Raw genomic sequence first — 27,079 nt, 5'->3', positions numbered from 1 at the left:
ACTGGGGAGGAAAGCTATGGCAAATCTAGACAGCATACTAAAAAGCAGAGACATCACCCTGCCAACAAAAGTGCATATAGTCAAGGCTATGGTTTTCCCTGTTGCAATGTATGGCAGTGAAAACTGGACCATAAGGAAGGCTGAGCGCCGAAGAACTGAGGCCTTTGAATTGTGGTGCTGGAGGAGACTCCTGCAAGTCCCTTGGACCGCAAGGCAATCAAACCGGTCAGTCCTAGAGGAGATCAGGAGGCCAGATCCTGACGGCCAGATCTTGCTCTTTAGAAGGCCAGATCCTGCAGATGAAACTCAAATACTTTGACCACCTAATGAGAAGGAAGGACTCCCTGGAGAAGAGACTAATGCTGGAAACAATAGATGGCAAAAGAAGAAGGGGATGGCAAAGAATGAGGTGGCTAGATGGGGTCACTGAAGCAGTCGGCATGAGATTAGGTGGACTCTGGGGGATGGTGGAGAACAGGAAGGCCTGGAGGAATGTTGTCCATGGGGTCGCGATGGGACGGACACGACTTCGCAACTAACAACAACAATACACATGCTTAAAAAGCATGTCTTCTTCGCTGGGAAAACGGTTCCCATGAACAAGTATCAAAAGCCAGGAATCAACAAGGTAATGCTGTGGAAAGTTACAAGAAACAATCAAGGCCACAGATAGTATTACCTCAAATGAAGGGCTTCCACAACCAACAGGATTTAATGGCCAGTTACTAGCAATTTTCATTGACAGTATTTTTTTCATGTAATTTCAAAAGCAATGGTATTATACCACCTACAGAAGAAGAAAATTCCAAACAAGATCCTAGCCATTATTATATATTTGCCCAAGAAAGCCTAAATGGGGATCTAATCAGGCTGATTTCTCAGTTGTGTACTGAATTTGATGGAACAGACAAAGGGGCTTCCAAGAATCAACTGCTTTACAAATTTAAAGGCACAACCATAAAGAAAGTCCTACAACTCCATGGCAATGCATAGTTAGCTGGGAAATGCTGGGACTTGTAGGGATTTTCTTGCCTAAATACACATAGGATTGCCCCTAAATCAGCTAATTTAAGTTATCTATCTGGAGAATCTTTGTATCTTTACATATTTATAACAATGTGGAATCAGCTCTACACTGAGGCAAGAGCTAAACAGTCTTAGTTTTATGAAAATGGTCAAAGCTCCCTAACTTGTTCTATTTAAAAGTAAAGGTTTCCCCTTGACATTAAGTCCAGTCATGCCTGACTCTAGGGGGTGGTGCTCATCTCCATTTCCTAGCCGAGGGAGCCAGCGTTTGTCCGCAGACAGTCTCCATGGTCATGTGGCCGGCATGACTAAACATTGAAGTGCACGGAACGCTGTTACCTGCCCATTTTACTTTTATTTACTTGCATTTGCATGCTTTCGAACTGCAAGGCTGGCAGGAGCTGGGACAGAGTACGGGAGCTCACCCCGTTGCACAGATTCGAACCGGCGACCTTTTGATCAACCAGCCCAGAAGCACAGCGGTTTAAATCACTGTGCCACCTGCAGTCCCTTTTTCTATTTAGCACTTGCCTATTGCTTTATTCATAGCAGCCTTGTATCATATAATCTAATAGGAAGTTAAAGTCTATTGATAAAGGCCAAATACAAATCAACACTGTAGTTAGTACATTATTGACAACTACTGGACATGAGTCCTAGCCTTTAGATAGTGTAACATGTATTAGACAGATAAATGTGATGTTTTGGACACAAATAACATGCAAGCTTTCTAAATGAAATATATAACATATGTCTTTTCCACCCATACACATTTACTTTTAGAGGAATTTTTCTCTCTCTCTCTATGCAGAGGGGGATCAGATTAAAAAAGAAAGAAAGAAAGAAAGAATACCGCTTTGCACGGACACATTTCCTCATCAAATAACCTAAAGCTGAAGCAATCTATTGAGTCTGTCTGTAAACCAAATGCTGTTGGACTTCAACTCCCATCATCTCTCATTATTGGCTATGCTTGCTAGGGATGATTCAACATCTGGAGGGTCACACTTCACCACCCTGGTCTGAAACAGTGTGTGTTGTTAAGCTTTCTTTGGCAATGCCCAACTCACCTTCAGGGGGTTACAACAGCTCAATACATCAGTGCTTAATCTAGAGTTCCAGGCTTGCATATCACATGAAAAACCCAGGAACACTAAGGATGTGACATTACTGGTTGGTTATAAAAGCAGAAAAAAGCAGAAGCAGCAAGTGGGTAGGAGGTGGTGCACCCACTTCCTTCTGCACAGCCCTAACTGACCATAAATAGTTTATCCCATAATGAATAATGGCTAATTCTTAAAAGTTTTTTAAATTAATCATTAAGGGGCTTCCCCTTCATTAAGTGGGAGGAAATTACAATCTTACATGGATCTGCTAAACTGAAAAACTCTTTGCCAACTGATCAAAATAGTATGATTGATTTAATTTTGTTACCACCCAATAGCTGATACCCTGATGCTGGGAAGAATTGATGGCAAAAGAAAAGGGGACAGCAGAGGCTGAGGTGGCAAGATGGAGTCACTGGAGCTGTGAGTGTGGGCTTGGGTGGACTCCAAGGGATGGTGGAGGACAGAAAGGCCTGGAGGAATGTTGTCCATGGGGTCGCGATGGGTCAGGAATGACTTTGCAACTAAACAACAACAATAGCTGATGCTCTTGGGTAACAATTCACAAAATCACAAGGCTCAGACACATGATAATAAAATCCAACACTAATTTTCAATATACAAAATTTAGAAGAGCTAAATTCAAGGGCAACCCCATGTTGAGTTCATTACAGCATCAGAGCATAGATTACTGAAGCAGGCTATTCCTGGTAGCTAGTAAAAGGTACATTATACCAACAAGGCCACTTGAGTAACAAAATGCTCTAGAAGAACCCCTAAGCTACAAACCTGTCCCTTCAAGAAGAGTGCACCTCCACCCAGAACAAGTTGAGCATCTTCTATTCAATTAGATGAAGCACCTACTAACAGCATCTCACTCTTAGCTAGAATGAGCTTCTATTTATTAATCATCCAGTCCATTATTATAGCCAGGCACTTATTTAGCATATCCTGATGAAGATGAAAAGGTGAAACAGAGCTGCATGCCATCACCATGTAGATGGCAACACACTCCAAAACTCCAGATGACCCCCATTCAGTAGTTTCATGTAGATGTTGAATAGCATGTGGAAATGAGAGATTTATTACCCCAGAGGAACTGCATGCTAGAGAATTCACAGAATAACGAATATTCCCTGAGCACCAGCTTTGGGAGCTGGCTCTTCAGGAAAAATGGAACCACTGAAATGTAGGATCCTGCGCTCCCAGCTCAGTTTCCCTAGAACAATATCACAGTTAACAGTACTGAAATCTGCCAAGAGATCTAGGAGTATTGATCAGCTCACACCCCTCCTGTCTCTCTCCCAACATAAGTCATCATACAGAGCGCCCAAAGCATTTTTGTGCCAAAACTTGGCAAGAATCCCAACTGAAATGGGGCCAGATGAATGGTCTCATTCAAAAATGTCTGGAGTGAACTGGCCAGCAGCCAAACAAGGACCTTGACTAGGAAAGGAACATTTGCCACCAGCCTAAAGTTGTTAGAATCTTCTAAATCCAGGAAGGGATTTTCCAGGAGCAATCTTACAGCATGGGACCACTCAAAAAGACATCAATGTCCTTCTTGGCCCATCGTAGAAGCAAAAATAAACATTCTATGCACTAGGCACATGGAACCTGACTTTTGCACTGCACAATCTTCAAGAGCACCACAGCAAGAATACACTGAACACTTCCCTGCAGGGTAGCAGATATGCTCTCTTTCAAGAAGCTCATTTGCAATTATTGACTTTTTCATCGAGGAAAGCAGAAGCATCCATGAAACTCTGGGGTTCCTAGGAATACTGTTTAAAAACCACTGCATTAATGGCAAGGGAAAGCAGAGGCCCATAGTTCTTTACAACTCTGATGCTGAGAAAGAACCTGAAGCAATGTTTGAAGAGTCTAAGTCAAACACACCATGGAGAAACTAGCAATAAAGTTGTGTGTTTTAAAAACATGATACCAAATTTCATTCAGACCTGTACATTTGCTGCCAGTATGAAAGTCAGTGTGCTGTGGTGGTTAGAGTGTTGGACTAGGGACCAGGGAGATCAAGGTTCTAGTCCCCAGTCACCCATGAAGTTCAGTGGGTAGCTTGGAGATAGTCATGGACTTTCAGTCCTAACCTAATTCACAGGGTGGTTCATGTGAGAAAAAATGGAGTAGAGGAGAAATAGGAAAGTCACCCTAGGTTCCTTGCAGAAAGAAAAAGGGATATAAATGCAATGTGGTGATGATAATAATGGTGCAAAGATATTAACTGTCATAAGACATACCAATCGTAGGTAGTCTATGGCACTACTCATGTGTATAACACATCTGAATTGTACAAATTCAAGAGCTTGGAAGCAGACAACTCTGATAGAGTGGTTGTGTGTGGACCAAGTCCAGAATACATTATTAACTCAAGAATACATGTATCCCTTAAAACAATATACAAATACCTTTCAGTACTGAATGTTGGAGTGGATGTCATTTCAATTCCATCTAGTCCTACAATTCGGTGATACTTTTTTTTTTAAAAAGTCCAAATTGAAACACTGATTCTACCACATTTATTTATTTAAAACATTTTTATGCCACCCCATCGCAACAAAGCCTCGGGGCGGCTTACAACAAAAACAAAGTTATACAAAGTTATACAAAGTTATACAATAAAAATATTAAAACACAGTGCATCTCGGCTTAAATTGTTTTTAAAATCCTACATAATAAATTAACACTTGAAATAAGTTTTAAATAAAAAGGTCTTAGCCTGGTGCTGAAAAACAAATAACGACGGTGCCAGGCGGACCTCTCTGGGGAGCACACTCCATAGGTGGGGCGCCACCACAGAGAAGGCCCTCCTCCGGGTACTCACCCTCCTAATATCATTCACAGAGGGTTCCCGGAGAAGGGCATCTGTTGCTGATCTCAAGGGGCGGGAGGGCATATATGGACACAAGCGTTCCTTTAGATACCCAGGACCCAAGCCGTTGAGGGCTTTATAGGTCATAACCAACACCTTGAATTGGGCCCGGACTTCAATCGGGAGCCAGTGGAGCTGACAGAGAACTGGGGTTATATGAGAACAACGCCCAGTCCCCGTCAGCAGCCTGGCAGCTCTATTCTGCACCAACTGAAGTATCCAGACAGTCTTCAAGGGTAGCCCCACGTAGAGCACGTTGCAGAAATCTAATCAGGAAGTTACCAACACGTGTGTCACTGTTGCCAGGCAATCGTTCTCCAGGAAGGGATGCAGCTGATGGATCAGCCGAAGCTGAAGGAAAGCGCTCCTCGCCACCGCTGTCACCTGGGCTTCTAAAGACAGCTCAGGGTTGAGGAGCACTCCTAAGCTGCGAACCCTGTCCCTCAGAGGGAGTGCAACCCCATTTAGGACAAGGCCCAAGTCCCCCATCCCGAGGCCCGAACCACCCACCAACAGGACCTCCGTCTTGTCTGGATTGAGCTTCAGTTTATTGGCCCTCATCTAGCCCATTACCTCGGCCAGGCACCGGTTCAGCACAGCCACTGCCTCACCTGGATTGGTGGAAAACGAGAGGTAGAGCTGGATGTCATCAGCATACTGATGATTCTGCAGCCCACACCTCCGGATGACCTCTCCCAGGGGTTTCATGTAGATGTTGAATAGCAAGGGGGACAAAATGGAGCCCTGCAGAACTCCATGGCATAACTGCCATGGTGCAGAGCCATAGTCCCATAACACCACCTTCTGAAATTGGCCGTTGAGATAGGAGCGGAACCACCACCACGTGGTACCTCCAACTCCCAATCCCGCTAGCCTATTCAGAAGGATACCATGGTCAATGGTATCAAAAGCTGCTGAGAGGTCCAGGAGAACTAACAGGGAGCACTCCCCCTGTCTCTCTCCCTGAACAGGTCATCGTACAGGGCGACCAAGGCAGATTCAGTGCCGTACCTGGGTCTGAAGCTGGACTGAAATGGGTCCAGATAATCAGTTTCATCCAAGAATGCTTGGAGTTGTCCCGCCACCACCCGCTCTAGCACCTTGCCCAGGAACGGGATGTTGGCCACCAGTCTATAATTGGCAGCCACCTCTGGATCCAGGGATGCCTTCTTTAGGACTGGTCGGACTACCGCCTCTTTTAAAGAGGAAGGTACCCAACCGTCTCTTAAAGAGGCGTTGACCACCTCCAGGATCCAGGTGCCAATCCTGTCCTTGGCTTTCTTAAGTAGCCAGGATGGGCATGGGTCTAGTAAGCAGGTGGTAGGGCGTACTTGTCCAAGCACCTTGTCCACATCATCAGGCCGCAACAACTGAAATTCATCCATTAATTGTGGACTCGACAGCGTCATTGGCATCTCTTCAGTAGAATCTGGTTCAATAGTAGAGTCAAGCTCGTGACGAATCTGAGCGATTTTCTCCCTGAATGCCTGGCAAAGTCATCACAGCGGGCCTTTAAGGGTGGTATGAGATCTTTCTTTGGGCCTGGATGTATCAGCCAGGGCAGAGGGAGCTATGATGTTGAGTAGAGAATTAGCCAGGTAATGGGAACATGGCCCAGGTAACTAATGACTGTGCTGTGTTTCAGCCCTCCTCACAACTGCAGGTTACCAGTTGCCTTTTCAGTCTGCCCTTGGATCTCTGGGTGCTGTTTTTAAATGCCAGATCAGTGTACCTCCTTCATCCATAACTTTATAGTAGATATGGTGGCTTATTTTCATGAATTACTGAGACCTGAGTAGGTGAACAGAGAGGAGTAATCATCTAGCCACCTCATTCTCTGCTGTCCCCTTCTTCTTTTGCCATCTATTGTTCCCAGCATTAGGCTCTTCCTTCTCATTAGGTGACCAAAGTATTTGAGTTTCATCTTCAGTATCTAGCCTTCTAAAGAGCAGTCAGGGTGTTTTAATTGTTATTTTGCATTTTATATTTCACTTTTATTGTATTTTATTTGCTGCTGTGAACCACCTAATGATCTCCAGCTATTGAGCAGTAAGGAAATATAACTGATGAGGAGGATGGTAATGATAATGATGGTGGCCTTTCCTATTGAGAGGGGTGGGGACCTACTAGAATAGGCCACCCCAGAAATTTATGGAATCCTCTGGATTTTCAAGTCCCTTTGTGAGTTTGTCAGTGACATTTCTGTCAACATCATTTGGTAGAATGTGGAGACAATTCAGGCAGCTTTACTTTATTTATTTATTGGATTTTTATCCTGCCTTTTTTCTTACAAAGAACTCAAAGCAGCCTACATAATTCTCCTCCTCCTGCTCTCAATCTTATCCTCACAATTCTGTGAGGTAGGTTGAGCTGTGACTGGCCCAAAGTCATCAGTGGCTGAGCAAGGCCTAGATCCCAGATTGCCTGAGTCCCAATACTGTTTCTCTTAACCATTACAGCAAACTGGCTCTCTTGGTTGACACAATCACTCCCAAGTGTCCTCTATTACTGAAGAGAGCCCAGTCAACTTTTGGTATACAGGAAAGTTGAGAACAATGAGGAGATAGCTGGAATGCAAGTGGCATAAAGCTTACTTCAAGCTTGAGCAAACACTTCAAGAGTTTATTAACTGAGCCTATTCAGTGGCATTGAAAAATCAATTTTTTATTGTCACCGTTGTGTCTTTGGTATCATCCAAGAGAGCTTTTCTAAGGGGCCTGGGGTCTCTTACATCCTGGTTTATTTGTGTAAATAAAAGAAACCCTCAGGTGTATCTGTGAAATGATTTGAGTATAAAAATCACTCCTACTATGAGTTGGATGCTCTTGTTGGTTCAGGTTAGACTGTGGAGGTGTCCAGTGTGATGTCCAACTCAATAATGAGCCCTTTTGCTTGAACAAGGTACTTGAATGTGTACAGCCTACTATATATGCACTTGGCTGTAGTGGCTCATTATATTGAATAGGGAAAGACTCTTTGGCTGGGTCCAGGAAGTAGTAAATACTTCTTTGAGAGATGAAGAGGTCCCAGCCATTTTGATGGTGGTACAGTATGACCACTCCTGAAGAAATCTGTCTTGAATTTAGAAGATCTCAGTAATTATCTGGTTACTAACATCTCCATCCTGAGCAAGGTGGTCAAGGGGATAATTACTGCATAACTTCATGCACTCTTGAAAGAGGCTGCTTCTCAAAATGATGAAGCGGGCTTCAGACTTGCATTTAATAAACTGGATGAGGGTCAATAAATTGAAACTCAATCCAGATAAAATGGAGGTTCTGTTGGTGGATGGTCCATCTGCCTTCAGCCTATCCTGGATGGGGCTGCACTCCCCTGAAGGACAGGGTTCGTAGCTTGGGGGTGCTCCTGGACCCAAAACTATCACTAAAGTCTCAGGCAGACTCAGTGGCCAGGAGCGCCTTCTTTCAACTGCATCTAATTTACCAACTGCGGCCCTATCTGGACAGGCAGAGCCTAGCCACGGTCACACACACTCTGGTAACTTCTCGCCTTGACTATTGTAATGCGCTGTATGCAGGGCTGCCCTCAAAGACAGTCTGGAAACTTGAATTGGTACAGAATAGGGTGGTAGCTGCTGGTACAAGCAAGTCAACGCAGCCACATCACCCTGATATTATATTGGTTACATTGGCTACCAGTTGAGCTCTGGGGCCAATTTAAGACGCTTGTGCTAACATATAAAGCCCTAAATAGCTTGGGACCAGGATACGTGAAAGACCGTCTGCTCCCTATAAAAATAATCTCCCTAACAGTTTCACAGAAGTAAATTAACTATGTTGGTTTCAAACACTGGTCCCATTTTTAAAAAAATCTATTTAAAAAGTCAGGCACATTCAAATACCACGGAGTTAAGTCAGAGAGTTTTAAGCATATGCTTAAGTCTTCCATAGGAAAGAGAGTTTTACAAGAGCATAAATTTGACATGACCGTGTCTAGTATTTTAACCTGTAATTACAGTTAGGGCACATGTCCCCAAAATATTCAGTAGGACTTTCCCTTTCATATTACAATAACTAGAGACTGAAACTTTGGGAAGGCCTAAACTAAGCATCTTAACTCATATCTGGAGTCCAACAGATGACCACATTTGGAGTCAGGAAAGATTTCTTTAAATCAAATGGGCCAGTATAGCCCCCTCTCCTTGATGTAAACACTCAAACAAACTTGCTTAAGACATCCTGAGTATTTTACTGAACTACCCCTTACAGCAAAAGGATGAGCAGCCCTTGTCATGAGCAACCTATGGAATGCGCTCCCCAGAGAGGTCCGCCTGGCGCCGTCGTTATTTGTTTTTCAGCGCCAGGCTAAGACCTTTTTATGTAAAACTTATTTTAATTGTTAATTTATTATGTAGGTTTTTTAACAACAACAACAACAAAATTTAAGCCGAGATGCACCGGGTTTTAATATTTTTATTGTATAATTTTTATATGCGTTTGTTTGTTTTTGTTGTGAGCTGCCCCGAGGCTTTGTTGCGATGGGGGCGGCATAGAAATGTTTTAAATAAATAAATAAATAAATAAATAAATAATAAACCTTTGTATGTTTGCTGCTAGATTTGATCTGTGAATTAATTTCTAAGTGCTCTAATGTGGGGTACAGAATTAATTTGACACTTGGCAGTTGCTGCTGTGAAATTGGAAACCTCAGATCACTGTCCCCTTGCCACTACTGAAGTAAGACTGAATGATTCAGCAGGCTTCTGAATGTGAAAAGGAGATGGCAAGCATCTTGTCCTTTACCTCAAGCAGTAAAATGTCTTGGACCAGTCCTGCTTTCTGATGTAGCAGTTCTACAGTACACTCTTCAACACACATCTACAGGGCAACTGTAGGCATATTTAATCAGACCTAAGTCCCATCAGTGGGGCTTACTCCCAGATGATTACGTACAAAATTGCAGTCTTGTGTAGTTATGAGAGAATATCACGATGGTACTTAATCAAACCTAACATAATTTTCTATCAAAATATGTTAAAAGAACAGTTCAATCCTACACATGCTCACCTGGAAGCAAATTCTACTGAAGTCAGTTAAGTTGGCTTCCAAGTAAAGGATTGCTCTGTAAATTTTTCTACTGGAATAAAAAGGAGAATGGCATTTACTTAGAAACAACTAAGTTCAATATAGTAACATTTTCTGGAAAATACCCTAAGCATGTAACAACAAAAACACACCAGACCCTTGAATGAAAAATTAATTTGATCCAGGCCCTTTAAAGCAAACACTAAGCACAATGCCAAAGCTATTCTGTATTTGTGGGATATGCACAATAATATGTCCCTTATGAACAGATTTCATTGACCTTGTGCTGGAAGTGAACCCATGTCTGGAGAAAATAACAGCTAGCACATTAACTAATTTCACAGTACTCCACACAAGGATGTTTCTGTACTTATGGCAAAGCATACACATGCACATACTTTAAAAAAAAATCTTTGGGTTTCCCAAAAAATTAAGACAGACGGGCTCTGGCATGAGTTACTTAAATATGCCTAAGCTGAAAACAGTTAAACACATGAATATGACATTCTGAAATGTCTTATCTTTAGTTTGGCAAGGTTTTTAAATCCCTCTTGAGCTGGAGTGCCATTTTTAGCTTGGGTAGGTCAGAATGACACAGAGCAATATGAGTGATGACACACTAGACAGCTATATGGACAGAGATGTCCTCAGCAAGCCAGCTGTGCTAACACCTGTATGTCCTGCACAATTGATCTTTAGAAACATGGATCAAGGAAGTCAGGTTATTAGGGGATTTTAACAAAAAGACAACTCATTTCCAAAGTAGATGCATTAACAGTACAAGAGATTGTTTAAAGACAGTAGTTAAGTATAATACAGTTTAAAAATATTTCTTTCAAAAGGAAAAAATACATTTCCCTAAATTTAACATGCGATGTTCCTTTTATGATAAAAAAAGGAACAAGCCATTTTACATGGAACTTTTTTTTTTAAATGAGCAGATACTTTTGAAATCCGTGTTGCTTTCCTGTTGACTTCTTTACATGTGCCTACTGGTCCGTTTCACTTATGGCAGGTGCCATGTTGATAGACAAAAGCCAAGAATAGGCACAGCGCACACAGTAACAACCTCAGATACCTGTCACTATCCCTCCAATGCAACTGAGCCTGCATTCTAGATTTGTCACTCAAGAGCAAAAACCAAGTCACAGCTATCAAAAGCATGAATGGCTAAAAAGGAGGGATACCCAATTGCATGGCTAAATTTCTATACCAGACAGCAGAAAGTTAGTAGTACTGAGTACCCATGGATTTCATTCAAGAAAATAAAGTCCTCTGGCCATTTCATCTAAAAATCTACACTCACTAAGAAACCTAACACTTCGACTTTGTTTGTTCCAATCTCCTGATTTATTTGTGTTCACCATGGATAATTCAAGCCTGCAGCACTACTTCAAAGTTCAGTACAGTGCCAAGTACAATGGACAATATGCAATACCACTAGAATTCACCTCTACTTCTTGGGGGCTTAGTGTCTCTTAAAGTAAACAGAAACAATTGGAAAGGAGATCCACTGAACTGAATTAAGCACCATATTAAGCTTAACATGTTCCCTGCTACTACAGTACCCTACTAGCACCTGATGTTTTTAAATGAAGTAGACACTGAGAACTGAAATGAAAGTTCCATTTGCTACAGACTGTAAAACCACTACAATATAGTAATAAATTATATCTATACTGGTCAACTCTGAACTAACAAACTGGGTGATTTTGATAGCTATCTGGGTCTTACTCCATGACCCACCCAACTTGCTACATTCTGAACATCCATTTAAGCCTGATGTTGCAATCTTGCACACATTTCCTTGGAAGTAGTCCCAGGAATGGCAGCAGGGCATACTTCTAGGTAAACCTGTGAGGGATTAGGCTGCATGACTCCCCCAGCAAACTGTATATAAAGCATCCATGAAGAATGAGTGCCTAAAGACCCACAATTCTTGACTTTTATATACTGTGAAGGAAAAGGCAAAAGGACAGAACATGCCATGGGAAAATTTGGAACATGCTTATTCAATAAGGTAAGACATTCAAAGTTGCCTGTTGATCAGACTATGTAAAAATGTAACTGCTTGGGAGAAAAGGGTGGTGCAACTTGAAACATAAGTATGTTCCTGGAATACCTGTGTGGAAGAATAGACAAAATTGATCTTTTTTTCAATACAATGAGGCATAATAATCACAGTCCCTGTGGTCATTTGAGGTGATCAATAGGAAGGACAGTGGTATTATTGAAACTGACATTGTGGGCAGGTTCATAGGGCACAAGAAGTCACGGGGAAATCTTACTTTTGTGAGTCTGTTGGATTGCCCAGACCTCACTTTGGAGTTCCTGCATGGTAGGATTGGTTTTCTGAAAGTACAAAAAAAAATGAATGGTCGGTTCTAAAGTTTCTATACTTCACCATGGTTTCTGAGGTCATCTGTACCCAGAACTGCCATTTTACCAGTGTTGCTATAGAAACACCACCAAGTCCCCTGATAAGAGTGGCCACTGAAATGGCCACTTCAAGCCTCAGAGCACTACTATCCTCAGCTCCCTAGCAACATATGTACTATTACTCACTATATTTTCACTGGCTGAACAATGTGTCTGCCTCCTTGTATATTTTTGGACTAAGTGCAAATAGAGAAGACAGGAATCATAGAAAACCAATGTATTTTCATTTAATAAAAATCCCTGTAGGGTATGGACAGTGCCTAGGAAGTTCTGTAGACATGCCAGTATACTTGGGGGGCGGGGAACCTACCTCCTGACTGTAGCACACCAATCAGAAGAGGCTGTTGGGGTCCATAGGCAAGAGCAGGGAAAGGAAGGGAACTTCGCTCATATGGGCTCTTGGGATGTATGGTGAAGCCGGGAGGATGCAGTGGGGTGTACGGAAAATGGGCACAGTGGCAAACTGTGCTGTGCCATTTCCTTTTGGAGAGTGGGCAAAAGGAAATGGCACAGAACAGTTTGCCGCATCAGATGAACTCAACCATTGTAAGAGGGAACACTGTGTAAACCACCCAGAGAGCCTTTGGGCTGCAGGGTGGTATAAAATAGAAATAAATAAATAAATGGAAACCAGGAAATAGTAAAATGTACATAATCACTTTTGAAAAAAAAAATTGAAGGGGGAAATTCACAGTAAAATACTTGGGAATTGTAGCAATGCAGATTATTTATTTATTTATTTATTTAAAATATTTCTATGCTGTCCTATTCACAAAAAAGCCTCAGGATGGCTTACAATATAAAATATAACATAAATAACATAAATAAATTCCCGACCCACACTGACTGCAGTTAAAAACATAGAAAAGACAATATTAAAACTTTTTAAAATATCGCTGGAATAAAATGTCTTAACCTGGGGCCGAAAACAAATAACAACAGCGCCAGGCGGACCTCTCTGGGGAGCACATTCCATAAATGCTATTATTTATAATATGAATTTATTTATATTAATATTATTTATAATAATATTATTTATTATTTAGTAGTTATTCCATAACTACTGGGAATACTAAAAGGCCCCACTCCCAGCCAGTAAAAAGAGGTGGGAAAGAAAGATTGGCTTTTGATCCCAAAATGTAAAGACTATGATATCAATAGGAATTTTTAGAGCTAAGTAGGGAGTAGTTAAGGTTGGCAGTGTCAAGTGTCTCTTCATGTTGTGAAAAAATGTCCTGTTTTTAATGCTTGTTATTATATCATATTTAGTTTGTGTGGCTCCCGTGAAGAAACGGTGTATCTGAGTAACCCAAAGACCTTGTTTTGTTACTGTCAAAGGCCTGTGTAGTAGTTGCTTTATGGTTAAGAAAGTCAGTTAAGGACTGACAGTCAAGAGTGAGTCAGTCTGTAAGGGAGGAGGTCTGCTAGTTTGTGTGTGGTGTTTTAAAAGGACAAAGCAAACTGAAGAGAAAGTGAATAGCTAAAGCTAGTAGATTAAGGTATTGCTTCTCTATGGAATAATGATATATGGCTGAGGAAAATCAATTACAGGGAGCAGGCAGCTGTGCTATGCCAGGAGGCTGCCCTAAGATCTCACCAAAAAAGGTTATACAAGCAGTAAGACCCTAGATAAACTGTCAAAGAGCCAGAAACACAGCAGGAAGAGTTCTGTTGTAAGAAAAAAAGTATACCTGGAAGTTGGACCTGGTTATAAGTATTTGGCAAGAGTGGATATTCAGGGAATCTGGCCTGAAGTAAGGGAAATCAGCAAGAGGTCTGTAGCAGCAAGTTTCTCTTGGATCCTTAAGAACTGTCACAAAGCAATCTTTTGAAAACCACTAAGTAAATATTAGTATTCCCTTATATGCACATTATCCATTTAATAAATTAATTCATGTTGTCTCTAGTGTTGGTGCGCATTTCACCTGTAGCTCTTATACCAGCTACTAGGATATTATAAGTATTCTAAGCCTTGCAATTCTGTGGCCTCCAAAAATTTTCTGGGAAGCCATCAAATTATTTGGAGCATCAGCTTTGGAGGCTAGTGGTCTTAGATGTGGGACTTTCAGCATGGACCCCCATTCTACTCCACTCAGAGCTACTATACTACTGCTGACCACCTCTCCAGACTCAGAAAATAGATGTCTAGATGCAGTGAAAAGCCCAAACTGTGGGGCAGTGGAAATTGCCACCACTGGACCTCACGTTGCATTCATGTGAGCCTCTGAGTTAGGAGTTTGCATGCATCAAGCAGTGCGACACTGGAAAGGTGTCAGTTTGGGAAACCTTGAGTATAGCAGTAGAGTTTCCTAGGCCTTGAAATATAAGGTTTTGCTAGAAATTTTAAAAAAGCACCATATATGGAATTGAGCAGTGAAAGAACAGTTTCTCCACAGGTGGTGGCAGTAAAAAGGGAAAGGAAATCCCCCATTGTGTCCACCACTATGAGCAGGGTCCTGTATTGTCAATGAACTCTGTGACAACTGGTGAGGTGAGGAGCTAGCACTTTGTAAAAGAATCCTGGAAATGAGCAGGAGTACTTGTTTCTGGATCAGTGAAACCTCCTTCTGGGAAGGAGCATTTCTGCCCATCTCTGCCTATCTCGGGTTCCTTTACAAAGAAGTAGCTCCCCACTGCACTAGTGGTGTGGAGATAGGACTAGCAAAAGATCCTGCTCTATGCCTCTCTTCAACGGTAAAAAATGGTCCAAAGAATTAGAGGAAGAGGTGCACACATGCACAACATTGCAGGAATCTAGAAATTAATTCTCAGTTAATTTTGTTGTCTCCAAATTTTGTCTTAACTCGACTCATTTGCAGACATTAGATGAAACCTGCCTTTTTAATTCTCAAAAGTCAAAATTGGTCTGTTTTTTCATTTCTGTGGTAAGTGTAAAGTATAGCCAAGCTCTAATTAAACTTGACAATTGGATAGTGTATTAATCTGTTCCAACCTTGTTATCAAATGTACACTTTTATGAACAGGTTTTCTGTAGCTTAGTGTTTTTTACTCGACTGTTTGCTATCACAAAGCAGTATTTTATTTCCCAATTTGCTTTCCTAAGTAAGCAGTTAGTTTTGGTAACTTGCCATTCTTCAAGAGTTCATCTGTGCACTGACACACATGAGCTTTGAGCCTATACAGAAAGAAAAACTGGCCCACCCTCCTCAGCATTTCTGAAGAGTAAGGGCAATAATTGAGGGGACAACAGCAAATAGGGCTGGAGAGTGGGTTGTATGAATGCACAGATGACCACTCAAAGAACAACAATTAGAGTCAAGCAACCTGCCTTTCTTCATGGTCTCTGTGCATCACTCATATGGGCAATTAGCTAGCTTACCCTGTGAAGGATGGAGGGATGCCATCATCACTGAAGGACAGAAAAGAGAACTGCCCTGACAAAGGAGCAGCCTGCTCTCATATGGATGTCCAGTTGGTAGTGCCTGATAATAGTGCCATGAAGGGGGTGTGCTTCTAATTGCACTGAGAGGCAGGAGGGTGTCCAAGTCAGTATTGTAGCCTCTCTCTACAATGGACAAGACCCACAAGTTTGATGTTATTGTTTCCCATGCAAGGAGGAATCGGGTAAGGCATCCATCAAAGTTAATGTGAAGGGGCCACTGATAGGCACAGTCAGCACCTCACGTGTTCCCTTCTGGGTGCTTCTGTGCCTACCTAAAGCAGGCTGAGAAGTCACACTTCTTCTGTTGAGGGGTCACCTGGAGTCTGTGAGGATAGTCTGCATACAGGTGCCTCTGTTGTTGAGAAAAAAAGGTCTCAAGCCATTTACGTGGTCAAAATGGTGGTTGTTGGAACCTCGCCTCCCTGACCAAGGACCTTGCTTTTTGGATGGAGCCCTTCCTATCATCTGTTTACACACTGAAGGAGCAATGCAGGAGCCAGCTGAGTGGAGCCAGGCATGTCTATGGATGGCCACAGCACCCATCAAGGCCTTGATGTCACAGTCCAACCCTGGCTGCAGGAGTTTGGTATCTTGCCAGCTTCTGAGTGAAGAAGGTGAGACACATCCCTGAGCTCATCTGGGAGATATTCAATCATGGCACCAATCCTGTCCCATTAAAAAGTTGATATCTAGCCATGGTGGCTTCATAGTTTGAGATTCGTAGGCCCAGGCACAAGGCTGCATAGATTCACCTCATCAGGCCATCAAATTGGTGCCCCTCATGGTTGACCAGAACCAAGTGCTCCCATTGCAACATCCCCTGTGACAACCCAACAACGACAGAATTTGGCTTTGGATGCTGGAAAAGGAATAGGATGCCCTTACCCAGTACCCAGTACATCAGCTCCACCTTCCTCGACATGCTGAAGGAGGCAACAGAAGATTTCCAGGACTGTTTAACTGTCTGGAACAGGGCTGGCAGGAAAGGATGGCCACTGGTGTTGAGTCCTCAAAATCCAGGACATCAAAGACTGGGTCATCCACCCGGTCCCGCTGTTGCTTGATTTCTAGTTCCAGATCAGAGGCTACCCTGAGCACCTGCTCCGAAAAGCACCCTCTCTCCTCTGAAGGGGATGCTGGATCCTGGGTGAACCCTAACCCTGTGCTAAGATGTCAATGTTGTAAGATGTTCAGAGAGCCTATGGCTAACAGGGTGGTGTATAAATTGAATAAATAAATAAATGGTGCCAGGGAGTGACATCAGTTTAGTACCGAGGCATGGTATCAAACCAGTACCAATAGCTGGCATTAGTCCAGTACCAAGATTGATGTCAATCAGTCATCAAAGTCTAACTTTAGTCACTGAAGTCTCAGTACTGAGGCCTGGCAAAGGCTCGGCACCAGGGTCTGAACTTAACCAGTGCTCGAGGAGTAGCATTGGCCAGACAGGCTGGTGGTTGCTAGACAACCTGCCTTCACATCTTTCTGGTGCCAAAGAACAAAGGGCTGTGTAAGTTTGGTGTCCACAGAACTTGGTGTTGGTCATCTTGGTACTGAGGCTTGGTACTAATCTGCTATTGAGGTTCAAGGCCATCCTTGTCAGAGTAGCCAGGCCTGACTCTGGAGTGGAAGGACACTGGGAACAAGTCAGAGGTGCAGTCCCACATGATAAGGGGAGGGCAGTATTGATCCCAGTGTTTCCTGGTCTCTGAGTGTGGCATTGAGGCTGGCGTTGTGGGGTGTTCCAGCACTGAGCCACTTTCTAAGGGCAGTATAGCTGGTCTTGTGGGAGTGCCCAGAGAGCATCTTAGAAGCAGATCAGGTGCATCAGAATTGCTTCCCAGGAGCAGGATCCTCTGGGCATGGAGGTCCAAGGGGAGTGGCAGTCCATCAGTGTTGGTGGGCCAGGTTCCCAGTTCTCTTCCTGGCATGGCAGCAGGGGCCGCTCTCAGCACTGGGGAACAGGAGTGGTTGGCAGGCAGAGGAGACCTGATGGTCAGGGTCGCTGGTTGATGGGGGTTCATGTGGCACCTTTTCTTGTGTCTGGTGCAGTGGTGGTGGCCCATCTTTTTAAAGTGCTTCTCTGCCTTCCTTGATGCATGGTCACCCAGTGAAAATGCTTGCTGAGGTTTGGCCAGAGGGTTTCTTGCCACAGAGGTGGATGGACGATCCTGTCCTTTCCTCAAAGAGTCCACTACTTGCAGGGCTTTCTTCCAAAGTCTGGTCTTGAGCCAATCGGCCAGTGTTTCTGAATTTGTTCCATGAAGACCTGGATGTGCACACAGGTCTCCACGATGTGTCTCTCATTTATGCAAAGAAGGCAAAGGGAGTGGTCATCAGATGGGGCACCTTGCTATCACAAGCAGTGCAGTTCCTACAGGCTATTGCCAACACCATTGTGAAGACAGGAAGGAGGCGGAAAGAAGGAAGAAGAAAGATGAAGAGGCAGCACAAGCAACTCAGGTAAGGCTGGCTAGAAAAGCAGGTAAAAATATATTTTTGTATAGGGGAGGGTTGGTTGGTTTGGGAGACAGTGAAAATGATTCAATTGATGATGAATCAATTGAGAGAGGAACAGAGAAAGGTTTTTTTCTGAGTAGAAGGAAAATATAAGAGAAAGAGAATGCAGTATACTTTGGTAGAGGAAAGCAAAGTGATTCCTGATATAGCAACAATGGTGGTCAAAAAGGAACTGAGGGGATAAGTGGGAGCACTTCCCCTTCCTGTTCCCAGGAAGTGTGGAGAATGCTTAGCTAAAGAAACTTCCTGACAATAGGCTCTGCATAGGCCATTTGTGTGATGCACAGAGACCACAAAGATGAAGTAGTGATTAGCTGAATACATATAAGTATTGTCTTTCTCCCATGCTCAGAATCCCACCAGCACCCTGAGAAGGACTCAATGTCCAACGGTACCCTATTATACACCTTCTGAGCTATGGGTGCAGCCCTCCACTCATTTTCAGAAGCTGAGTCTATCAGAGTTCCTGTCCCTCATTCACTCAAAGTGTGAGTCTTCAGCAACAACTGAAGGCCTTTTGGTTAGAGTTAGCATTCAGCAAGAATGGAGCTTATGAAAGTTCTGGATCTACCAGCCTTCTTAAAATGCAATGGCTTATTTACTTGGACAACAACTTCCCAGCCTGAACCTGACTATGCTGTTTTGGATGTATCTTGATTTACCGAACGTTACTAGTCTCTATCTGACACTGAAATGTACATGTTGTGTATGATATCGGCTCCTATCCCGGAGCATCAAGCCATGTCACAACCACTAGAAACAAAAGTCCAATCATCAGCACCTCTTTCTCAGTGTGACCTCAGTACAAACACCTCCAGCTTTCTTAGACATATTGTTAAGGGGGAATGTAGATTTTTCAGCCATCATAGCCTGCTTTTTTATGTGTTGGATGTAATGTGTAACTTGACCCAAAATTGGTAAAAAATATGCCTTGGGCATAGGTGGACAGAAGATAATTTTCTAGACATTGTATATTTCAACTCCCATAAGTCCCTGCCTACATAGCCAATGGCCAAAATGCTGAAAATTCAAGTCCAAAACATCTGGAGATCTACCTTTTGCCCACTCCAACCTCAGTGTATATAGCTCATGAGTCTCTAAACATATGACCCTTTCGGCCTGATACTGGTGCTTCTTTTAAATCACCAACACTATCTGTAGTTCTGTTTCCAGCTACAGTTCTGGCTATTTCCAGGTGCAGTGGTCCCGGTCAAGACAAAAAGCAATTATCAGAAATCAACAAAAACTGGAATTGTATGTCAGAGAGAAAGCCATGAAGTAGAACAGGATTCTGAAAATCTGAGAAACCTGTCTTTCAGCTGAAAAAAGTAGCAAGACATAACATTCTCATTTTCTTTGGTAATTAGAAGAATTCAAGATTAACAACCTATAAAGGCAATCATTTAACCACATCTGATGATCTTTACCATTACGCAGAGTTATATAGATTATTAAACTACACCAGGTAAGCCAGATCAGGGTGGATAAAAATCAATGATGAAAAAAATGAAGAAATTGGATTTTTTAAAAAATTGGATTTTTTAAAAAAATAAAATGCTTTTTAAGGAAAAAAAAGTCTAAAGGTAGTTTTCTATTTAAGATACATTATAGTTCAAAGGTTATTCATCATGAAATAAGAATTCGTTTTTAATCATGTAGCATGAGGCTGTTTATTCATGCAATGTTTAACTCTTTAGTAAATGAATTCCATTAAACCATTCACAATGTCATGCTCTTCAAAAGATTTCTGTAAGATTATTGGGCAATTATTCTATCTAGAAGATAGTATCACAGATGCTTGGATTTACAGTTTTCAAAACAGTGAATTTGTGTCTGCAGAGATCACATGCCTCTTCATCACAGCAAAGATGTTATACAATAAAGAGTTGAGAAAAAGACCTTAATCCCATTGTTCCTTTGCAAATCCGTGTACACAGAACCAACTCCTTACCTCTTAAATGCTGTTCATGAAATCATGAAAATCATTGGGAATAGGCAGGTTGCATACCTGTAACTGTTGTTCTTCAAGTGGTCATCTGTGCATTCACAGATATGGGTGCTGCACCTGCACAGTGCCACATTCAGGAAGATTCCTCTATCTAAGCCTAGAATTTTTGGAGGGACCCCTGCCCCATTATATCAATAGGCTCCCACCATTTTCTCAGACCGACTGGAGACTGACATTTGGCCTTTTTACTAGGTCCTTAACTGTCCTATCGCCATATAACTAGGTACATAGGGAGAGAAAAATCATCCACCAACACCATCATGGGGCCTGCGGGTGGTTGTGTGAATGCACAGATGACCACTCAAAGAACGACAATTACAGGTATGCAACCTGCCTTTCTTTGCTGTGGTCTCTGTGCATCACACATATGGATGACTAGCAAGCATACCATTAAAGGAGGTGGGAAGTGTTACAAGAGAATAGATGACAACACAGGATGACCCAAAGGAGAAAGTCCTTTCTGGCTCTCACACTGAACTATGTCAAGTCCAAATCTTGCCATGGTATTTTAATTAAATTGTCTCTATGATTCAGTGCCTGAGGCATTGTGAACTGACTGTAGAAACCATGATTTAAATCTAGTCTTACTGAATTATGATTTAAATGATTCAGATCTACCCTGAGTCAGACCACACCCATGGTGATCTGATTAGCTCAATCTAAGCAACCCAGGTTAGGATCTATAATCTTCTTTTGATATGTTTACAGCTTAGGCACCTAAGGCTAGCATGTTACTTCTTTGTTCATGTATCAGAAAAAGAAATAGTGTCTGATTTGAGAATGGGAAATGGAGCAAAATGTTCAGGTTAGAAATCTGTTATTTACACGTGATTTTAGCACTCGTGTTCTACATATAGAATTAAGGCTCCCTATTTACAAGTTTGGTTTTAATGAAGATAATATCAAGGCCTTTTCTCTGAATAGATATTGGAGATGAGCCAATCAATCTACGATAAAAAGACATCTAATTAGCCTTGTTGACTTATCACAGGGCTAATACAATTATAGCAATCACAGGCCAGTTTCCAGAAGATCTTAAGAATAAACCCTTGCCTTTCTAAATTTCTGTGGCAATTCTCTCCCACTGTTATAAAAAGCCAAAAGCAGAGTACACATTAATATTTTAGACTAACAGTTACCTTTCTGGCCTGATTTTCCAGACTGCTCACAGGAAAGCAACACCTAAATATAATATTTATTTTATCTATTTCATAAAAGGATCCACATCCTTGATTCTGTGTGCTCTAATAAGTAATTTAAAATACAACCCAACAATCAAGGGAAAAGCTATTTATAGCATAGCACAAACACTTTTTATTTTATTCTTCAGCATATACGCTCTGTCTTCCTGTCCTGCAAGTTCAATGGCACTCACAATGAAAATAAAAAATACAGTAATTAAAAACAGCAAACATTAAAAAACAAAAAGCAGCAGAGAATAAAAATGCAGAAGTGAAATATTTAAAATAATGTCAAAAGCACAGAACCCAGAAGCAAGTTGATTATCATATATAGAGCTGGTCTACCAAGAACCCACAGTTTCAATAGCCCATCGGTTGTCATGTACATGCTGCAGAGAGCAGGTGTGCTGCCTCATGCATCCACCACTTCCACTTTTAAACAACCTCTGAACAGGCAGTCATAGGTTATTAATCAGAAGTGGAAGTGGCTGGCACACAGTAGGCAGCATGCCCATGCTCTCCCACATAGCCCCACCAACCCATAGTTTATTTAACCCACAGGCTCTCATTGCATGCAGTCTGGCTCTTAAACTCAAGCAAAAGTTAACATTGGGCTTCTAAATCTCCTCTACAATGTTCATTATGGAAAAGTAAACATTAGGGATTCCCTCAAACGGATAGTGTCTGTAGTGAACTGCACCATGGTTTAAGGGCAACGCTCAACGAATGCGTGCTGTTTTGGATGTCTAAACAATTAAGCTGCTCTGGTTTGGACTCTTGTTTCTGACATTTTCCTCACATTGTTAGAGGAGTAGTGGAAGAAGGTTTTTATCATCATGTGTTTGGGGAAAAAATCTTGGATTGCATGAAATAGCATTCATTTGTGACAGTTTCTGTGGTATAAAAATAAACATAAAAGAAAATAAGCAACAGTGAATCCAACTATTCTAATCCCTTGCTATGCACTTGTTTGCCAGATGACCTGTGCCTTTTAGGAAGCATAGATAAATAATTTGAAAATGCTTAAATGCATTTTTTCACATGGAACATTTCATTTTATTAAAAATCTTCAAAGCTTTCAACTACAGTATTTTCAGTATAGAAAATTTTAGATACTTTGTATACAAATGTTAAGACAATATCTCATTTTTTTTACAACTTCGGTCAACATTCCAGAGAGAAAGCAGTTCCAAAATACCCTGAAATCCAAAATTACCCCCATTTGCATGATCACCTTGAAAAAGTCACACTCGCCATGGCATACGCCGAACACAACGCAATTAATTACCCAACTGAGCATAGCTTGTTATTATCTAGACTCAGGCAACATGGCCTGTTTGAAGGGGACAATAACCCTCAAATAGCCCTTGGACTATTGTTTGGTTATCTGGGAATTGTTTCCTGTGGCACATGCCACAGTTTAAAGAAGGTGATCATGCAAATTGGATTGCTGTGACAGTGCAGAGAAGAAGAGCTAAGAATTACTTACATTCTGAAGGCTGGATTCCACTGATTTCATGTGACCAGCAATTAATTCTTTGTCTCTGTTGAATAAAATAAAACAAAGCTGCTTGTAACACTAGGTAGGTGGCAGTTTCAATGAATATATCAGTTACTAGCTAGCTTTACCAACAACCTTAGGATTTGCTGTCCTTGGCTAACGCCAATGCAAATATCACTTAGATAACTATAGAGAGACTACACAATTCCTTCTTGTCCAGCTGACTGAAGGTCAAACATACGGTGTTTCTTGTTTCTTGATTGATGATCAAGTCCTAACAAACTTCTGCTGAGATGACTGATAGCAGCTCCACCTAGGTTTCCACACTGGACATTACTGGATGGTCTTACTGTCTTTTTAACATTTGTTATCTGACTATTATGCATGCTTCCTTAATTCAGAATGTGATTCTTGTGACAACCAGGGGTCTGAATCCTCCAGAAGATCCAAATATAAAGGAACCAAACATGTTGAGAATTTAAAATAAAATTGCAGAATGCCTACAATGTATAGCAGTAGCATATGCAAATACAAACACCAAACCGGCAGACAAATTAAGAGGCTGGCATTCTCAGCTTCATTGTCCCAGTGAAAGGGAGGTAGGTAGCCATGAGATGTTATGAGAAGGGTACATCCCATGTTGCCCATTGAAGGGAAGGTATTCTGAATTTTAATGCCTTCCCTTCCTATAGTGAAGTGAGACAATCAGCAGCACACACAGAGATCTCTGGAAGCACACTGCTGCTTCACTGCAAAGTGAGAGGGAAGAAATTTACAGGAGAGATGTATCAAGCAACCTCTGCCACTGCTCCAAAAATAATTTCCCTATTTTTGCCTGTCCCCAACTGTGAAAAGGTTGAAAACCACTGCTCTAGAACCAGGTCCAGCCAGAGAAAGCCAGGCCCCTAAGGATTCAGTTCTACCAGGCTGCCCATCTGGTTATGAGCCAGCAGGGCGTAAGGCTCAGGATGCTGAGATAGCCTGTCTTCCACAGCTGGGAGACCTGACTTTGAATGGAGCCTCAGTTTCTTGACCAAGGGCACCTTGCAAGGGAAACAGGGCAGCAGAAGAAGACTGGAGAGGGGTTTCTGGTGTAGGTCATAAAATATATAATTAACTTCAGAGGGTGAAACAGAAGCATCTGATGAGGTACAGCATGTAGATGTAAACTAAGTTTCTCTGTCTGCTAGATTCCCTGTAATCCTTAGCAGTCATTTCCCTGCATTTAAACAAGCGCAACGGACCACTGAGTTTGCTGGAGAGCTTCCTTCTCTTACTTCTTCTACTGAACTAAGAACTCATTTGTACTTATTGAGCATATTCACATGTCACACCAACCATCCTGGCAATAAGCCACAGTGGGCTGGTTGTCAGGAGAACCACCACAGTGAACCCTGACAGACAATCAGGCTTATCATGGGTTCTTGGTCCTCTCTTCCTTCCTCAGTCCTCTCAGAGTTATCCCAAGAGATGTCTCTGTCAGGGTATGCACCTCATCAGGGCTGCTTTGTGGTTCAAATTTGGTGTCTGCCTCAGTTCCTGCAATATTTTCACTTGTTTCTTCATGACTTCAACTATGGCCCTACTATCTTTTTTTGTTGTAAGCCGCCCCGAGGCTTCGGCGAATGGGGCGGCATAAAAATGTTTTAATAAATAAAAATAAATAAATCTTGCTAAGCCCTGGTCCCAATGTTTCAGTTCAGGATGCCTGCTGCTTATGTCCTGGAGCTCACAGCTGCAGGAGGAATATGTCTTCACCCACCTGTCTGCCTACTCCCCTTTTTCTTTTGACATGGAATTCTGACAGCTAGGTCTGGCCCTTTTAAAAAGGGTGAGTGGAAATTGGAGATTCTAGACAGGGACATAAGCAAATTATAGAAATTGCTGCAATAGAAGCTTTACTGAAATTTGAACTTCAGTACTGAGAAGTCAGGCTGATAAACAACCTAATGGTTAACCCATGGCTAGCCCCTAAACAACCCATTAATGCACATCTGCATGTCACTTTGCCCAACCTGTGAAGAAGCCTGTCATAAGTTATGCTGTAAAGTGGAAGAGGTGCACATGCTGAAGGAAGAGTTCTTACTTACACACAACAAACCACTTCAGTCCTTCATGTGTTGGTCATGGACTATACTAATATGGAACCAAATATACCAGGTGACCAGAACAGAAGATAATTCCTTTTAGATAGGGCATTAGTATGAACTATATTTTTCAATAAATATGGCAAAATATAGCTCTTTAAAAGCAAGACAAGTTAACAAAAACAAGATAGGACTGCAGGTTGGGAAAATGCCAGGAGCAGAGAGTCCACCCATTTTCTCAGGTGAAAACAAATGTAACTTTAAAAAGGGAGCCAGTGGGCACTACCTAGGAAGTCCTCTGCACAAGAAGATTAGCAAAACATGGACAGAGAACAAGTTGACTGAAAGCACTCTACAGACACTCTCTGTCTTGGTTGTTAAGGATGCAACTCTAACTACACAAGTTCCCTAACAAGAGTGTCAGATCAATAGCCAAGCATTATTACCCAAGAAAGCAGAGCAAGAGGGGAAGGAAATGATAGAAACTGAGCTAAAAACATATTCAGAATTCCAAGAAAAGCTTCAGAAGATGGACCTCAGAAGAAGTTCTGAGGAATTTAAGGGGGATGTGGCCTCTCACTATGCTCGCAATTCCCTGCTGCTTGAAATAAAAATTGCAAGCCTTTAGGTATCAGTGCTGGACTGATTCTTGAAATGTGTTGTGACTTTGACTCGTTTTCCTGCCAGTCCACCCACTTAACAAGTGCGTGGGGGGATGCCTGCAGTTTCAAGAAGGGAAAATCGGTACAGGAAAGAAGTACCACTCACTAGTTGACAGGATGGCTGACTGCACACATTGAAATGATGGCCCTGAGTGTAAGTGCCAGTTCCTGTTCTAGCCAATCCCAGCAGAAACTAAGATTCCTTTCAACCTGGCAGGAAAGGACACTTGCTCAGATGTACCATTGCAACTTCCACAGACAAGAGGGGAAGGCAGGATGGTTGGCCTATCGATTAATAAGTTGGCCTTTCTTTTGCCATTTTTTATGCCCACTGTCAGGTGTGATAAATTTTATTTGAAAGGCAAGAGGAAACCAGCAGTGGCAAAACCATCTGTTTTGGTAGGCATACTTGAAAAATGTTTATTTTAAATCTTTTGAGGCTCTGTAGATATTTGCAAGCAATGTTCCCAAATTTCAGACAGATCTTCATGGTGAGCAAGGGCTTTCTACTAACACTGGGGCAATATCCCAGCCTAATTTATCTCCCTGGGTTATGAGGACCAAACAGAGTAATTCCTCATAGCCTGTTCTGAGATGCTTGAAGGAAATGTAAATAAAAATGTAAATGATAGGAGCTTAGGTGGCCCTCGCTCCTAGATGTTGAGCATTGTCGTCTGTTTTTTTGCCACACACTGTTGAGAGTGTTCTATACGTCCATAGCCTCCTGTATGCTGCTTATGGTTTGTGATTCAACACTACGGGTCAACAGTGGATTTACCCTGTGCCCCACTTTGCACTGCTCGGTGCAAGTCTCTGCCTTTGTTTTCATCTGCATCAAGCTGCTACTGTCTGGGTTTGAAGCAATGCCAGGCTTTGGGAAAGCCTCCTTGGCAAGACATAGGCTGTGTTTGTTGGCATGGAGGCAGGTGAGGGCTTTGGTTTTATGAAGAGGACAGACAGACAGACCTGATTTGTACCCTGCCTTTCTACCAAGATGAATGTCACTCAAGGCAGTTCACAATCATGAGCAAGTGTTGTCTCTGCTTATCCACTTGTTGCTACTGTAGAATTTCAGGGCTGGTGGGTGAGGGGTTGGTTAGAGAGCCTGCATTGGAAGGACATTTTGAATTTGCATTTTTGCACAAGTCAAATGAGTTAATATGAGAAATCTGTTGCTATGGATTTCAGCTGTGCAAATATTTAGTGCTGAG

The 27,079-nt window shown here is 42.1% G+C and overlaps 1 protein-coding gene across 1 annotated transcript in view; it reads right to left on the bottom strand.

The window, feature by feature from the left end:
* LOC123022145 (coiled-coil domain-containing protein 171-like) overlaps window positions 1-27,079 on the bottom strand; it is a 191,429-nt gene that overhangs the window by 58,722 nt on the left and 105,628 nt on the right. Inside the window, exon 19 of the mRNA XM_044427586.1 lies at window positions 23,108-23,162. Within this exon, the coding sequence (XP_044283521.1) occupies window positions 23,108-23,162 (55 nt within the window). The remainder of the gene's footprint in view (window positions 1-23,107; window positions 23,163-27,079) is intronic.

This window comes from Varanus komodoensis, unplaced genomic scaffold (genome assembly GCF_004798865.1).
Source record: "Varanus komodoensis strain SLA01 unplaced genomic scaffold, ASM479886v1 scaffold19, whole genome shotgun sequence".
NCBI classification, from domain to species: Eukaryota; Metazoa; Chordata; class Lepidosauria; order Squamata; family Varanidae; genus Varanus; species Varanus komodoensis.
Note: the sequence above shows the minus strand (reverse complement) of the source record. Positions and strands in the feature narration are given on the sequence as shown.